Source organism: Protomyctophum bolini (assembly GCF_963924005.1).
Source record: "Protomyctophum bolini genome assembly, chromosome: 2".
NCBI lineage: Eukaryota > Metazoa > Chordata > Actinopteri > Myctophiformes > Myctophidae > Protomyctophum > Protomyctophum bolini.
In genome coordinates, this window is record NC_137863.1 from 26457494 (window position 1) to 26474039 (window position 16546).

The following is a 16546-nucleotide window of genomic DNA, read 5'->3' on the forward strand; positions in this document are numbered from 1 at the left end:
AAAAGGCCCTGCTGGCTGCCCCTGGGGTTCCTCCTGTAATGGGGGGCATTTGGAGGACAGCAGTGGGGGGTCAGCAGTGAAGTTGGGATAAAATCATAGGGTTGATTCACTGAAAGCAAACCAACCAGCAGATTAAAAGTAACTACAGTAACTAGAATGAACTGAAACTAAAGTAACAAAAAGTAGCTAACTAAAACTACAGCAGCTTAAAGTAAATAGTAAAACAGTAAATAAAGTACATACAAATAACTAAATTAATTAAATAGAAAGTAACTAACATTTATTCAGGCACTGTATTTGAGTATATATCAGTGGGGCATTTCTCTATAATGAGTACTTGGGTATTTAAGTAGGCATTTATATCCAAGTCAATTTAGAATGGCTTGCCGAATACCAAGTATTTATTACTATGGATTAACGCTACTTTTACTTAAGTAAACATTGAGTACTTCTTCAATGGCTGTTCAGTTAAATGTTCACTAACTAAGAAGTGTATCGTCACATCCCCCCTCTGTGTAGAATGGAACATCCCCCCCAAAATAAAGAAAATCACATCCCCCCTCTGTGTAGAATGGAACATCCCCCCCAAAATAAAGAAAATCACATCCCCCCTCAGTGTAGAATGGAACATCCCCCACAAAAAGAAAGAAATCACTTCCCCAGCAGCCAGCCAGGCAGCCATGCTTGTCTGGGTGGGGGGGTTAAATGCTCCATTGACAATGAATGGTCTGCTCTGTGACCCCCAGGCAGCTGCTAGAGACTGTCAAAACACTGGAGAGCAGCCTGCAAGCTGATTGGTTGACGGCAAGATCCCAGTATCCAGGCAGACTGTCTCTTCACTTTCTTCTCTCTCCTTCACTCCCTTGATTCCCTCCCACAGGGAAATACTACTTTGTTTGGGCTACAAGTTACAGCACTGAGAAAATCAGGGATAGGCTACATGACTTATATAGCCTTTGTTTTACTTTAGCACACAGATGAGTATTTATTCAACAGGTTGCTGCTAACATATCGCTGCTGTAAGACCTTGTATCTTCATAATTTAACATTTTATGTTTTTCATAAAATAATACCTTATACAACAGTGTTGCGTAAAAGTCGATCTACAACCGTCACAAACTCACAACGCACAGCAACGTGACACTTATGCAAAGTCATCACCTACAGTACTTCATCACCATCCTACAGTACTTATATATAATTGCTCCATATGGATTTTAATATGCTTTTACTAATTTTAAAAGTAGGTTTTATCGTTTTATAGCATCTGTCTGTATTGTGAATATTTGTTGTCTTTTTAACTACTGCACAAAATAAGTTTCTGAAAGGAAAAATAAAGTTGAAGTATAAAGCGTCACAACGTGACACGTGAGCTTGTAGATTGGCATTTTTTGCTATATTGTTAAAAGGTTTTGATATTGAAAGGAGGATAAGTGTCTCAATGTAAAGGAATAAAAAGGAACAGAGTGTGATAAGAGTAAGTACACAATAAAACATTATGTCAACAACAGTTGCATCTGGTATCACTAGGCATACAGTGATAAAGCAGAAACCCTGGTGCAGTATATTTGTATGCTTATGCTGATGAAAGTGGATCGGTACAGATAACAGATAAAGGTTTACACCACATAAGCCTAACCCTAAATCATATCATAAAAACAGTAAATACAGTACATGTATCTGTCTAGTAGTGGGTAGCCTACTATTTCAACAGCTACAATATGGAATGTTTAATCTGTCTACTTGAGATTAGACAACATATCTTGGAAGCAGCTCATGTACTTCAAACATATTGCTAACATATCGCTACTTCAAACTATTGAAGGAATTGTGCATTCAATATTACATACTGAGTGATATGCTTATGCTGAATAAACAATGTGATGTAGTGTTTTTCTAATGTCATATTATGTCAGGTGAGCTGACTCAACTGCACCGTTAGAAAGGCTTGATTCAACAAGCCTTACGTTTAACTCAACAAAATCTCTCTCTCTCTCTCTGAAGCAGCATTTTGCAAGACACCCTCCCCCCCAGCCCCTCCTCCTTCATCTATATTTCTTTGTCATTGGCCCTTCCCTCGCCCAGGGCCAGTGACACTTCCTGCAGTGTTGTCACTTGTTGCTCAACATAAGCCAACTAATCCCTCAAAAGTGGCACGCACTCCTACCAAAAGAGTATTTAAATTGGATCAAAACCAAGGCCATGTCAACACAATCTGAAATAGTTTTTGGTATTTGTTTCATTAAAACGTTCTTGAACGTATCCTGCTCAAACATGCACTGCACTCACACACTATAAAAGCACCGGTTCTGAATGTGGGGTCCAGGGACCCCCAGGGGACCTTGAGGAGGCTCCAGGGGGACCTCATAGGAACCAAATGGACCGTTAAGGGTTGAGCGTACAGAAATAGCCAGTCTACAAGCTCACAATGCATAGATCTGTTGGGGTTTTGATGCCATTTTTGAATATTGCTGAAGCTGAAAAGGGCTTATGAATGAAATAATAACTATATTTCCTGAAAAAGCATACACATGCAGCACATACACACACACACACACACACACACACACACACACACACACACACACAGTGTTGAAATATCTTCAAAGCTTCTTTACAGTAGCTGGTACAGTCGGTATATGACAATGGCTGTAAACGCGGAAATGTCACACATACAGAGGTGACACCTTGAAAGGCGGTGGGTGACATTTTATGGTATTTATTAGCAGCTGTTTGCCAAATCTCTGATCACTCGTCTCCCTCACCCCCTCGCCGCCACCCCTCCCGACCCACCACAAAGCTGGTATTGTCTGCGGTGTGTGTGATGCATGCTGGGAGGGACCTCTGTCCCTTCCCGTAGTCTCGGAGCAGCTGCTAGGGAGGAGGACTCCGTCCTCCCCCTCCCCCCAAGCCACCAAAACAATCTCCTCTCCAGACCAGTGTTTTCCCAAACACTCTGGGTCAGGAGGGCCCATTTGTGGGTCGTGACGTGGGCTCATTTTATGGGTCCTGACTCCTGGGAGTAAATACCACCCCCCCCCATTTCCTAAAAGACATTTTAAGAAGTAGTGATCTATAAGCTCACAACGCATCACATCTGTGGCAAGTTTTGAGCTTGTATATCTGCCATTTTCACTAGTTTGGGTCCTGGGGGCGAGGCGTCAAATTTCTCTTTTTGGATCTCAAACTAAAAGGTTTGGGAACCACTGGTATAGATTACAACCCCTACTACACCCTCTTCCAAACCACCGACCTCCCAAACCAGTGGTGGAAGAAGTTACAAGTTACAAGGTCTGCATTCAAAATGCAATTTGAGTAAGTAGTACAAAAGTATTGGCATCAACTAAGATAATATGGTAGTATTGGCAAAATGTGCAAATATGATTTTTTTTTAAAAAGCTGGGAGCTAAGTATAAAATAGGACTTGAGTGTATATGTTTTGTCCTAACAATAATCTTAACTGTAGGTTAAGATTATTGTTAGGACAAAACATATCTTGCAGTTAATGTTTTCAAATAATTGTAGTTGAGTAAAAGAGTACAATATATTTGCCTCTGAGATGAGCACACAGCAGGGGGAGGGGACTCCTAGCACCAAAACAATCTCCTCTACACCCTCCCCCCAAGCCACGCACAGACCAGCCAAACATACAACCACAAACATTAGGTCTCGGCTGGTTGACCCTTGAGCATATTGACCTTAAAGGACCATGCCAGTGTCCATTTACATTTACAACATCCACCATATCGTTTACATTATTATTATTATTATTATTATTATTAAAAGAGAAACGAAACAAACAAAGACAGGAAAAATAAACAAGATTTGTATGTTGGCACAATAAACTGCAGCCATTCCGCCGGCACAGACTGCTTATTGTACATTGTACATATACAAGGAATAGGTGCACATATCATGCTCATCATGACAGAAATGTTGTATGTTGTTAAATGTTGATGTTACCACTGCTGTTATAGTACAGTACATACGTTAACACAAGGTAACTGTTGCCATTGCTGCTATAGTATGTACAATGTATCTTGCACATTATGGTTATGCCATATTTATATGCCATACTTATATGCATACGTTTTGTTTTTACCGCTCCCTTTTATTGTTACGCAGATGTTGCTACTGCTGAAGGCTTCTTCTTATCTTATCTTGGTTTTGTCATTGTGTAGTGACAAACTTCAATTCTTCAGCTTGTATGTTTACCTTTGCGGGTAAGAACTGCAGTAGAATGAGTATTAGTAGAATGAGAATTAGAATAGAATAGAGTAGAGTAGAGTAGAGTAGAGTAGAGTAGAGTAGAGTAGAGTAGAGTAGAGTAGAGTTAGAATTAGTAGATTAGCAGGTCCCTACTTATACTAGCTACAAATACACGTACAAACATTAGTGTACCACAAAAATCACATAACACATTAACCACATATATAATCAGTTAAACAGATCAGTTTTGCATAAACGATTTATAAACTATAAACAATGTGTTGTGAGTATGTAGATATTTTATTTTCACTAGACACACACATGTTATATGGTTTATAGTGTTATATAAGTGCTTAACAACACAGTTAATTTGTGGAAAGACAAAGGAGGAAACAGACTTCATATAGAGTCTACTACTATGGTGTCATTTTCCTATCTGCTATTTTGTCACAATTTATTAAAAGAGTCATAGCTGACTCTTTGAGACAGGTCGATAAAGGTTGAGAACCCCTGCACTGGCTTTTTTATTTATTTACTATTGACATTAGTTTACTGTCTGGTAGATATGCTATTTTCACCCTAACTCTAAAAGCATGTAATCTGTACTTCAGTACCTTAACTTGAGTCATATTTGTCCAGGAGTATCTACACTTTTACCAGGGTTGAGTCCATCACTGATAGTAATGGTGATCTGATTCTGCATACAGGACAGTGTGTGTCTGTACTTTGCACAGAACCTACTGAAACAAAGATATCTACCCGCCGTGCTTACATAACAATGGAGCGACACTGAGCACAGTCTTCACAGAATACCTGTTGAATTGGAAATGTATTGTTCTCTAGTCTGGTAGTTCAATCGTAAATGTAATAGTACTTTTATTTGGTCTTTTGAGTGCAGTCTCAGGTGATTTCCTGCTCATGTGTGTATTCACCACGTGAATGGCTGAAGTATTCATTGAACCCACAGACTAAAGTAACAATGTTTTGGTGGCAGGTAAAGTCACACCGAACTGTTGTCACCCCAACAAATAACAATAATTATTATTATTGTAAAATGACCATGGTCGGGTCCCTGGTGTTATGCCAGTCATGTCTCTGGCCTGTCCAGGGTGTTTCTCCCAGATTGGATATGGCTGGATATTTTTGATGAATTGAACAAGGTGGACCCTCTTGTAAACAAGTGTAATGCTTAATTGGATTTGGGTCATCCACTCACAGTTAACAGTCTTTGTATTGAGTTTGTGCTTGAAATGTACTGTAATTCTGCAAACTGTTAATACATATTTCAATCAATGAATCAATGGCAAGAACCATGCAAGATTAACATTAAAAAGACAGCTCTACTGTACACCCACCTCACATGTTGAAAGTGGTTTATGTCTGTCTGTGGGTTTTATACATGTTTACACTTTATTGCCCCCCCATCCTCTCCCCAACCCATTTATTTGGAAAGCAGAGCCGCTCTGCTCAGTGTTGCCAGATTTTGTGAGAGAAAAAAGCAACCAGAACAAGCCCAAAATAAATTACTATGCCACAGGAGCACTTACTGGCCTGGCACAACATATTTTCAGATGGGGTACATACACTGGTATATAATAATAATTAAAAAACATGTGTAAGCATTAAAGCAAGCCAAATAAGCAACTACACTTTAGAAACAGGCCCAAAAAACACGCAACTACCAATATTTATAAAAACGAGCCCAAAGTCGCTTAAATAAGCGGACATGGCAACTCTGGCTCCACTTGATGCCACACATGAGATTGTAGATTGGCTCTTTGGGGTGAGCGACACCGTGGTATGACAAAATATAGACTAGGCTTAACCCTGCCATCTGCTCCTCCTTTGAGCCCAACAGGGGCATGAAGGGTGGGACCCCCAAGTGCCTGAGTGCCCCCTCCCACACATAAACAAAACAGAGAGGTGGAGCATGGCAGCAGTAGAATAATTATCATTCAACAGGAGAAAAACACAGTTTTCTTTGCCTCTTTGCAAGTTTGACTGTCAGCCTTTTTATCAGTGCGTCTCATTTTGAATGAATGTCCAGAGCTGAAAGCAGCACTGGGATGTTTTACTTAAATAAACACTCTGTTAATTAGTAAATGCCCTCCAAACCACGACAGAAACAAAATCTGTTTAAAATCTGTTATTTTTGTAATTATGTATGCATGCATTTCGTGTATATGTGTATATATGTATTTTGTCTTTACGACTATCCTTGGGATTGTGGGTGAGGGGTGGGTGCATGGGATAGGGGATTGAGTTTAAAATTTTATTTTCATATTTTGATATGTCTGTTTAATACTTGCCCCTGGGTTTGTCACAAAAACTTGAATAAAATATTTTGAAAAGAAAAGAAAAGTAAATGCCCTGCCAAATTCTACTTGGGTATAATTACAAACATATTGGCACCAAAATATTAATTACAGTAGCCTAGCATCATAGCGTGTAAATTGATTCATTCGGCAGAATGGTCCATTTCACAGGTAAATAGTGTAAATGTGTTCATCACTCAACTGTCTGTAATGTGCAACATTTTAAGGTGGGACTGATTTTTCAAACGTCACTTGATGTATGACTTGTACTAATGATCTAAATCTGTAAGTAACCAATAACTAAAGCTGCAAAATAATTGTAGTGGCGTAGAAGTAGGGTAGGTTAAAAGGTATAAAACAATACTCAACTGTTTGTCACTTGCTCTCAAATTGTAAATGAATTTTAATTTTAAATGTTTGCATTTCTTTAGAATGCAAAGAGAGACTTGTTGCTGCCTATTGTAAGCTTTAGATTCATTATTATGCTTCCTGTCACTATCTTCACACAATCAGTAGCCTAGTCTTCTTTCTCATGCAGCTTTGAGATGTATAAGCCCTCACACACCATTGTGACTTGCATGCTTGAGTTGACTTGCCTATCTGTCTTTATTTACAAAGCTCCCCTAGCTCCTGCTACTTATCTTTGTAGGCCTAATTATAGTGTGTGGTAACACACTGTTTCTCAACTTCTGGTTTGGGGCCCACTGGGGCCCAACTAGATGGAACGCTTCTTTAACCCTGAGACTGTACAAATGTACCAAATCATGTGCCCTCTCAGATTTATTCCACCACTGGTTATAGTGCATTAAATTCGCTGCAGATAATTCCCTGACTAAATGAACGTACATATTGTGAAGAATTTAGAGATATTCTTTGTCCTGTCTATGTTTTGTTTACCATGCAGTTTATTTTTGTATTCATGATTATGATCTTATTGTTGTCTCCAACTTGTCTGTATGTATTTTTTTTTAAAGCACCCACCCAAAAACCCATACATACCTGTTGTTGCATAAGTTGTGCCAGCAGTGGTTCGTGGGGTCCCCAGGGGACCATGTGTGTGTGTGTGTGTGTGTGTGTGTGTGTGTGTGTGTGTGGAGGTCTCCACTTAATTGATTTGAGTCTTTAGCATTATTAAGTAAACACAAAAAAACTACTATTTCACTGTTATTCCCATAGTCTACAAGAACATTTAAGACAGGTAGAGAGAGGCCTTGGTATTTCTAGGCTACCTGTAGACAGACAGACAGACAGACAGACAGACAGACAGACTTTATATAATATAATGTTGAGATTGTCTGTCGTCCATGTGTATATTACTAGCCCACCCCATATAAACCATATCAGACAGATTGAATGTTTGTAAACAAACAGGTTTGTTTGTTTGAATTATACTTAACAGTTTGCAGAATTACAGTAGCCTACATTTCAAGCACAACTCAATACAAAAACTGTTTAGGCCTACTGTACGTGGGACGACAGTCACGACACCATAAATCATTACACTTGTTTACAATAGGGTCCACCATTTTCAATTATCAGAAACATATTCCCGGGTAGAACGTTTTCACAATATTATAAAGTATACAAGTGTTAATAGTCAATGACAATATCAGAGTTTATCCAGAAATGCGATGCTGCCGCACAGTTCCTAATGAGGTCTCCTCTCCAGCGTTATCTAAGTGGTGATGTCATGTTGGTCGTGACGACCAACATATTATCCCACCGTATAGACTCTATACGGTGGGACAATACATAGCAATAACAAAGCTGCACTTACTTTGAATACAATCAGTCTGATACAGTCTGTAATACGTAATACACTACAAACAAACTGTGACTTTCCTTTTGCTTTGCCCTATATTAAACCATCACAATACAGCTAAGATGTGCAGTGCTGTACTGCCGCCTAGCGGTGTTAACATGGCTCTGAGTGGTAACGAATCGATACATCACTAACCTCGTATAATGCTGCCATCCAGCGGTGGTAATCAGTACATTCCTGACCTCGGTACAAACCATCTTCAATCACTAATGTGTTCATGTTTATAAAATAAACCAGCGGATTGATTGGTTTTAATAAGAACCCACAACTATTTTATAAATCCAAGATACGTGGTGATTTATTCCATACATTTGCCATACATCTTTTTAGGGGTATTAAGGTGTGCTGAATCCAAATCTGCTGTAGAGCTGCAAAAATGGCCCCAAAGCCCTCAAAATGGACCACTTAAAGATGGCGGCCACTTGATTGATTGAATTTTGATTGATTGAAATATTTACTAACAGTTTTCAGAATTACAGTACATTTCAAGCACAAATACAAAGACTGTTAACTGTGAGTGGACGACCCAATTAAGCATTACACTTGTTTAGGGTCCACCTTGTTCAATTCATCAAAACATTTAGAGACGTACAAATAGACACTTCTATATAGTCAAAGAACAGAACAGGAATTCATCATAAAGGAGGTAAAAAGGGAAAAGAAACATAGCCATACAGTGAGGGGAAAAAGGAGTGGGCGGTGGGGGGGGATTCAGATTTTGCGGAGGCCAGTTTCGAATTGCAGCCATCCGTATAGGTGCCCTTTGACAGCGGTTTTGAAGGAGTTCCACATTTTGGTGGCATAGGAGCGAAAATAATTTAGTCCCTTGTTTGTGCCGAATCTGGGTTGTAGGCCTACATGGTTCGTTGCACTCCCTCTGGTGTTGTGGGTGTGGACTTTGTTAACATTAAGGAAGTATCTAGACAGGTACATGGGTATCTTGGTGGTGTATCGAATCTTGTGGACCAGACCCATTACAAGACCCTAAGCCATTCCAGCCTGTCAAAGTGGGCAGGGGTGAGGTGGGTTCGGGGGGTGAAGTAGGAGCCTGACCAGTTTGTTTTGGAAAGTCTGGAGCCTAGTTTTAAGGGCCTTTGAGGTGCTGTGGTACCAGCATGTGCATGCATATAGTCAAAGAAACCTTGTACGAGGGCTACTGTTAAGGTCTTAAAGGTGTTTTTGTTGACCAGTGAGGAGATCCTGTAAACTGTGCAAAGGAATCTTGTTCTTTGGTTGACTTCTTTGATTACATTGGTGGCCATTTTATCACCAGAAATATTGGCCTCCAGGATTGTCGTGTGACGTGTGTCGTGTGATAACATTGTCACCCACTCTAACCAAGAAGCCATTTGGCTTGCTGAGAATGGATTCAGCTTTTTCCCAGGTGTAAAGATAGTTTGTTATCAGCGAGCCAGGTGCAGATTCTAGTGAGTTCAGAGCTGAGGGCCTTTTCAACCTGCAGTTTGTTCCGAGACTAGCAGTATTTGCCAGCATCCACCTCATGTTTGATGTGGTCGCTCAAATAGAGAAGGCGTGTGTCAGTGGAGTGGGATGTTCTGAAGCCAGATTGAAGCTGAAGCATACATTCATTTATTTGTGGCAAGATACTTTTCAACCTGTTCATAGACTATTTTTTCCATCATTTTCGAGATGGAGCTTAGAATAGAAATAGGGCGGTAGTTGCTGGGGTCTAATTTACTCCCTTTCTTGTGCAAGGGGGTTACTTTGGCCAGTTTGAAATCTTGGGGGACCTGTCCCTGTTTGATGGAGAGGTTTACTATTATGTGGGTGATGATTGGAGCTATAGAGATGGCTGAGTCTCAGAGAAATTTGGAGGGAATATTATCATGGCCAGTGGCCTTGTGGGGTTGGAGGACACTCCATTTCTTAAGTACCTCATCAGTTGTTACCATAACTAGTTTAAAATCTTTACAAACACCTAGGTTTCTGTAGAAGGTTTTAATGTGCTCTACACCAAAGAGCCCAGAGTGGGAGGGCAGTTTGTTAACCAGAGTTGTTGCTATGTTTGTAAAGAAGATGTTCAAGTAGTTGGCCACATCAAGCTTGTCAGTGATGAGTGTCGTAGGATTTGATGTTTATGTTTTAAAACCTGGTTTTTAGTTCCTGACCGCAGCCTAGTTGGTTGTTTAGTAGCTTCCAGAGCTCACAAGGATTGTTTTTGTTTTCCTCTGCTTTATCATTGATAAAGTTACAGAAAATAACCACTGCTGAAACTCCTATATTTGACTAAACAAGGTAGAAAATAGACTGAAGTGTCCCTTTTTATGTTTTCATGTATAATTTGAAATCAAGTGTGCGGAAACGGCTTAAAACTGCTTTTTGGAAAATTGTCATTTTTGGTGAATATCTTTCCAACCAACTTTATCCAATAACTAAATATGTTCACAATAATTATGTACATAAATGTGACTCATTAAAGGTAACCAACTCCATGATAATACTGGGCAGACACTAGGCACGAGGCACTGGGCACTTGGGCAGACACTAGGGTGACACTGGGCAGACACTAGGGAGGCACAGAGACACTGTGGACGGGAGGCACTATAGGCAGACACTGAGGAGTCACTAGGGAGGCACTGGGCAGACACTGGGGACTGGGGAGACACTAGGGAGGCACTGGGCAGACACTAGGGAGGCGCTGGGCAGACACTAGGGAGGCCCTGGGAAGACACTAGGGAGGCACTGGGCAGACACTAAACTGGGGAGGCGCTGGGCAGACACTAGGGAGGCACTGGGCAGACACTAGGGAGGAACTGCGGGGAGGCACAGGGCAGACACTAGGGAGGCACTATGGGAGACACTGGGGAGGCACTAGGGAGACACTGGGGAGGCAATAGGGAGGAACTGGGGAGGCACTATGGAGGCACTGGGGAGACACTGGGCAGACACTATAAGGAACTGGGGAGGCACAGGGCAGACACTGGGGAGGCACTAGGGAGACACTGGGGAGGCACTAGGGAGACACTGGGGAGGCACTGGGCAGACACTGGGGAGGCCCATAGCACTTACCCTACCCCCTTAGGTAGCATTTCTGTAGACTTAGATAGCATTTGATACAGACTTATAGCATGTTATGTAGACAGCACTATAATTGCATTGTATGTAGTCATAGCACGTCATAGTACATATGTATAGCATAGTATAGTATATGTATAGTTTATATGTATAGTTTCATTATATAGATATTCCACTTTCTTAGCTTATGCATGTTTCATGATAAATGCTTTTTATGTGATGTATTCCCATGCTTTTTTGTTCTTGCTTAATGTAAATCGCTCTGGATTAAGAGCGTCTGCTAAATGCCTAAATTGTAAATTGTAAATTGCACTATGGAGGCACTGGGGAGTCACTAGGGAGACACTGGGGAGGCACTATAGGGAGGCACTGGGGACTGGGGAGTAACCAGTCCCCACTTTATGCATGTAAAAAAGTAGTATTATGAAGTATGGTACAAGTTTCAATCTATAAAAGAAATACAGTTTTATCGATTTAGAATTATTCTGGATCCCTTTTTAGTTTCTCAAAGAAAAATAAATCATCGATATCCGATGAAAAGAAAAGGTATAATAAAATATGTTATCACGCATACAGTATAATTATTTCATAATTTATTTTAAATTGTCAATTGCTTTAAAATTTAATTTAATATTTTATCCAAAAATCCTGAAAATCGTTACACAGTATCTCTATAGTCATGTGCTCAACACAGATGTGTCCGATATTTCATATTCCATCCTGATTGCCTAACATTGGCTTTCAAAGTTTACAGGATTGGCCCGTTTTGAACAAAAAGCCTTCACAGACTTTCCTACTAGGCTGAGGGATATTATAGCACCACCAACAGGTGGATTTTTGCAAAACACATTTTTGGAACAAAATGCCTCAAATCATCCAATTGCCATCAAATGCGTAAGAAGAAATGGCACCTTTTTCGCATTGGCTTATTATAGCACTGGCTATAACAAGCCAATGGCTTATTGCTTATTATTGGAACAAACTGCCTCAAATCATCCAATTGCCATCAAAGGCGTAAGAAGAAATGGCACCCTTTTCACATTGGCTTATTATAGCGAGTCCACAACCTGCCCTGCCCTGGTGGAGGCCTTTTTTGTTCTGTTTTTGTAAAGCGACTTTGAGTGCCAAGAAAAGCAATCTAGCTACAGTCACAGGTGTTCTAGCAGGTTGTTAATGCTTGATGAGCTCTTTAAATTGCCATGGTGCCTCACCATTGAGAGCTTTGAAGGCATGGAGAATTTTAAATTATTTTCTGTATTTAACCTGGAGCCAGTGCAGAGAGATAATATAATCGGCACCTTTCAAAATGTTTAGAAAATTGCCAAGCTAAGGTCACAAGGTGCATTGTGAGTGTGAGTGTGAGTGTGAGTGCATTCAATACACTGACACCACGGCGCGTATTCAGAGCGTCAAGCTGTGATTCCGCCCACCCCCAGGGGAAGTTGTGATTTGCTCTCGTTCACTGCAATGCAATTTGCGGCATTTCCAAAACAATATTGCGCAGAGTAGCGATTATCAAACGTATTTGCAATGCCATACTTTGAAAGATCTGTTGAATGGCATGCAAGCCTGTAACATAAAATAAATCTAAACAAAATACGGTAGTGGCACTATCTAGATAAAACAAAGAGGAAAGATACCACAATGAAATGAGATATTCCATTTCAATGAAACAAACATAAAATGACATTAATTGTGAGTTAAACCTAAAACTCACCACAAACAGTGTATGAGGAATGGCCAACTCACACACTGAGCAAACACTGGTCTCCCAAGCTTACCCTTTTCCACTGAGAAACACATTACATTCACAACATTATAGTAACCTCTACAAAGAGATCAACCTTACAATTTACTTAATGTAGAATTAGAAATAGAAATACAAAGAAGCAGTACTTACAGTAGGCCTACAAAGACACAAAAACTCATATCAACCAAGTTGATATAATAGCTAGTTCAGCTTTCACCTCTTGTTTACAATCTGCAACCATCAACAACATGTATTCTTAATCATCTGGAAATACACTCATACTATACTGCATCAAGAATGTGTTTACATTTCTATCTGAAAATATACAATGCAAGTATTGCATTTTTACCATCAAGATCTTCTCAAAGAATCCCCACAAATACAGGTTGCTTCTTATTATTCAAGACGTTTTTCAGTGTAACCCTTGACACCCAGAACATGGCACTCTTAAGTGACAGTGTCACCTGGTGGATTTACATAGAACTACAGGCATATATGCCACTGGGCTACATTAAGTATACAGTACTTTAAACATACTTTATCAATTATTTTCCCACCGCTGTTCATAAAACAATCCAAAACAGAAAGAAAGACAAAAAAGAGAAACAAAACAAAACAACAAAACAACAACAAAAATATTTGTGGGCGGTTTCTCAGAGTTACAGTACCGATAGGGGTCCATTTGGTTCCCAACTATCATTCATTTAAGGTCCTTGCACGCTGCTGCATTTTTCGGATTTTAGCAGCGTTTTTCTGCCGGTTTTCCGAAAAACATGTCCAGTCTGCAAGGACCTTTATCCCCGGGGAACACCATCAAGGACCCCTGGAGGTCCTCGAACCCCACGTTGAGAACCGGTGGTTCTAACACGCATAATAGCCATACATGAGCGCCACAACAGCTGCAGCGATAGCAGATATCAACCACCAGGAGGAGCTCCTACTGATACTGGACTCTCCTGGTCTCTGCTTTTCGACATCCGTACGAAGCACCTCCCCAACATAGTACTGCTCCAGCATCCCTCGAGCGTCGGTGGAATGACCGACATCCTCAAATCCCTCTGTGGCATCCGTGCCCGCCAGCTCCAGCAAAACCTCCTTACCCCCAGGATGCTCCTCAAGGAAGTCTGTGATGTCGTACACCTTGTCACGGATGACGAGCCACGCATCATCGCTCGCGTTGTGTGATCGAATTTCTTCGAGAGTGTAACGAGTTACACGGCTTCCGCTGATGCTGTTGATTGGACCCATCGCACTGTGTAACTCGTTTTTGCGCTCATACAACAAAGAATTCCACCAATTCTTTATTGTCATTAAACATGTGACAATAAAAATGAGTTGAGTTCACTTGTGGTCGTGGTATACTACTAACGTCTGTAGGGTAGGCCTCCGGTTTAGATCAATATAGCATGGCAGCAAACATTTGTCGAGAGTCAGCATACTATTATCAGCCATTTGTACAGCTGTCTGCTGAGAGGGTTATCCTAAGCAGATAGATTGATGGCTGTCTTCTGCTAATCCTCGGCTAATGGCACTAGATCCAGAGACAAAGTGTTCCCTTTATACGATTTGGCGTGATGTAGACGTGATGCCACTGTGATGTGTAGACATCCATATCCATCCATGGCATAACTTTGGAAGAGGATAATCATCTGTATGTCTGTTGAGGAAATGGACAAAGTCTCCAAAGCACTTATTTCACATTCACCCAGTCACACACATTCACTTGGAAAGAAAAAATCGCACCCGTGTGAAGTGAGGGGCGCTCTTATCATCGTACATCATCATGATGTAAAATAGACATTGATGTCTATTTGCTCAGACACTATGAGGTAAAATTGTCCATTGATTGTCAATGGGAAATTGATGTTTGTGTAGTACAAAAATAGACACTAAACCGATTTGCTCAGACACTGACGTAAAATTGTCTATTCATGTTTGTGTAGGACGGAAATCTACACTAATAGCTGGGGGGCATTCTGATTTTTGGGGGCATCAGAACTATGTGTAACCGTCAATTGGTAGCTCGCAGGCAATAAATAGTCTATAATGTCAGTAATGTCACATGAGATAGCCATGTCCATATTTGGGCATAATCCGGACACTCACACACACAGACAAGCTTCAACTTTAAATAGACGATTCTTGTAACCAAATATGGATTCTCCTTGCAGTCAGCGTGACTTAATAAGTGTGATGAAGCCGTGGGGGAGTTCATTGAACCGTGTTGAACATGATCAAGGATGTTTAAAAAGTTTGACGAGAAGGAAAACGTTTCCAACTGCATTCAGCTGAAGTCATCAGTTATCAAAGGGATCAAGAACCAACTGTTGGAGCAGTTTCCCGAAATCGAGGCATGGCTCAACCAAATTATGCCAAAAAAGGACCCGGTCAAAATAGTGAGATGCCACGAACACATTGAAATCCTGACAGTGAACGGGGAGCTGCTTTTCTTCAGACAGAGGGAAGGACCGTTCTACCCAACTCTCAGACTGCTGCATAAATATCCATTCATACTTCCATACCAGCAAGTAGACAAAGGGGCCATCAAATTTGTCTTAAGTGGAGCCAACATTATGTGCCCGGGACTGACATCCCCGGGAGCTAAACTCCAGCCCGCCACTGTGGACTCTGTAGTTGGCATCACTGCGGAGGGCAAACAGCATGCACTCTGTGTTGGACTGACGAAGATGTCTGCAGAAAACATCGAGAAAGTCAACAAGGGAATCGGAATTGAGAATGTTCACTATCTTAATGACGGATTGTGGCACATGAAGATGTGTAATTGATGTGACAATAGTCTGAGTCTGTACATCTAATCTCAGGCACCGCTGGACCGATCAATGTGAAACTTTGCTCTCTGTGGTGTAGGCCAAGGATACTCCATACGATTTGACTGTAATTATAAATTCCCTACAAAAGATGTCACAATTATGTGATTGCTTCAGTTTGTCGGCTGCTCTTGCTGACTGTGATGTGTGCGTGAAAGACCCATGCAATGTGTACTACGTACTACACTGTTTTCCCCCCAAAAGTGGCCACGCACGAGTAGGGTGTTCCTCCAGAAATCCCGCAGCTAGGCCTCATCATCATCATCATCATCATTTTTCGACCGCGGTCGAGATCGTATATTTCACAATAACACGCCAGACTTCCCGGTCCTTCATTGCCATCCCCAGTTCTTGCTTACTGATGCCTGTGTCCCTAGCGAAGACATCAGGGAATCACCAGAGGTAGAAATCTCTGGTGTCTGGTCTGCTTTGAGGCAGGACTCCAGAGAAGAAGGGAAGATATAACCTCATTGTCAGCTCTGTACCAGTGGCAAACTGTGTTCTTCTGGATCGGACTAGTGAAGAAACACGGAGAAGGTTGCCGTATATTACATTAGTCGATGGGTGGCTCTTCCAAGACAGATTT

General features: G+C 41.0%; 2 protein-coding genes across 2 annotated transcripts; one reads left to right on the forward strand and one right to left on the reverse strand.

Annotated features, from left to right (window-relative positions):
* Nucleotides 1-13993: 13993 nt before the first annotated feature.
* On the reverse strand, nt 13994-14380 carry LOC308333443 (cytochrome b5-like; the record flags this gene model as incomplete). Its single annotated transcript, XM_080789852.1, has 1 exon — nt 13994-14380. One exon carries the CDS (start codon nt 14378-14380, stop codon nt 13994-13996), a length of 387 nt encoding a protein of 128 aa, XP_080645978.1.
* Nucleotides 14381-15372: 992 nt separating this feature from the next.
* LOC308333450 (malignant T-cell-amplified sequence 1-like) lies at nt 15373-15918 on the forward strand (the record flags this gene model as incomplete). The annotated part of the gene is made up of 1 exon (XM_080789871.1): nt 15373-15918. The coding sequence occupies one exon, from the start codon at nt 15373-15375 to the stop codon at nt 15916-15918; it is 546 nt and encodes a 181-aa protein (XP_080645997.1).
* Nucleotides 15919-16546: the final 628 nt, after the last annotated feature.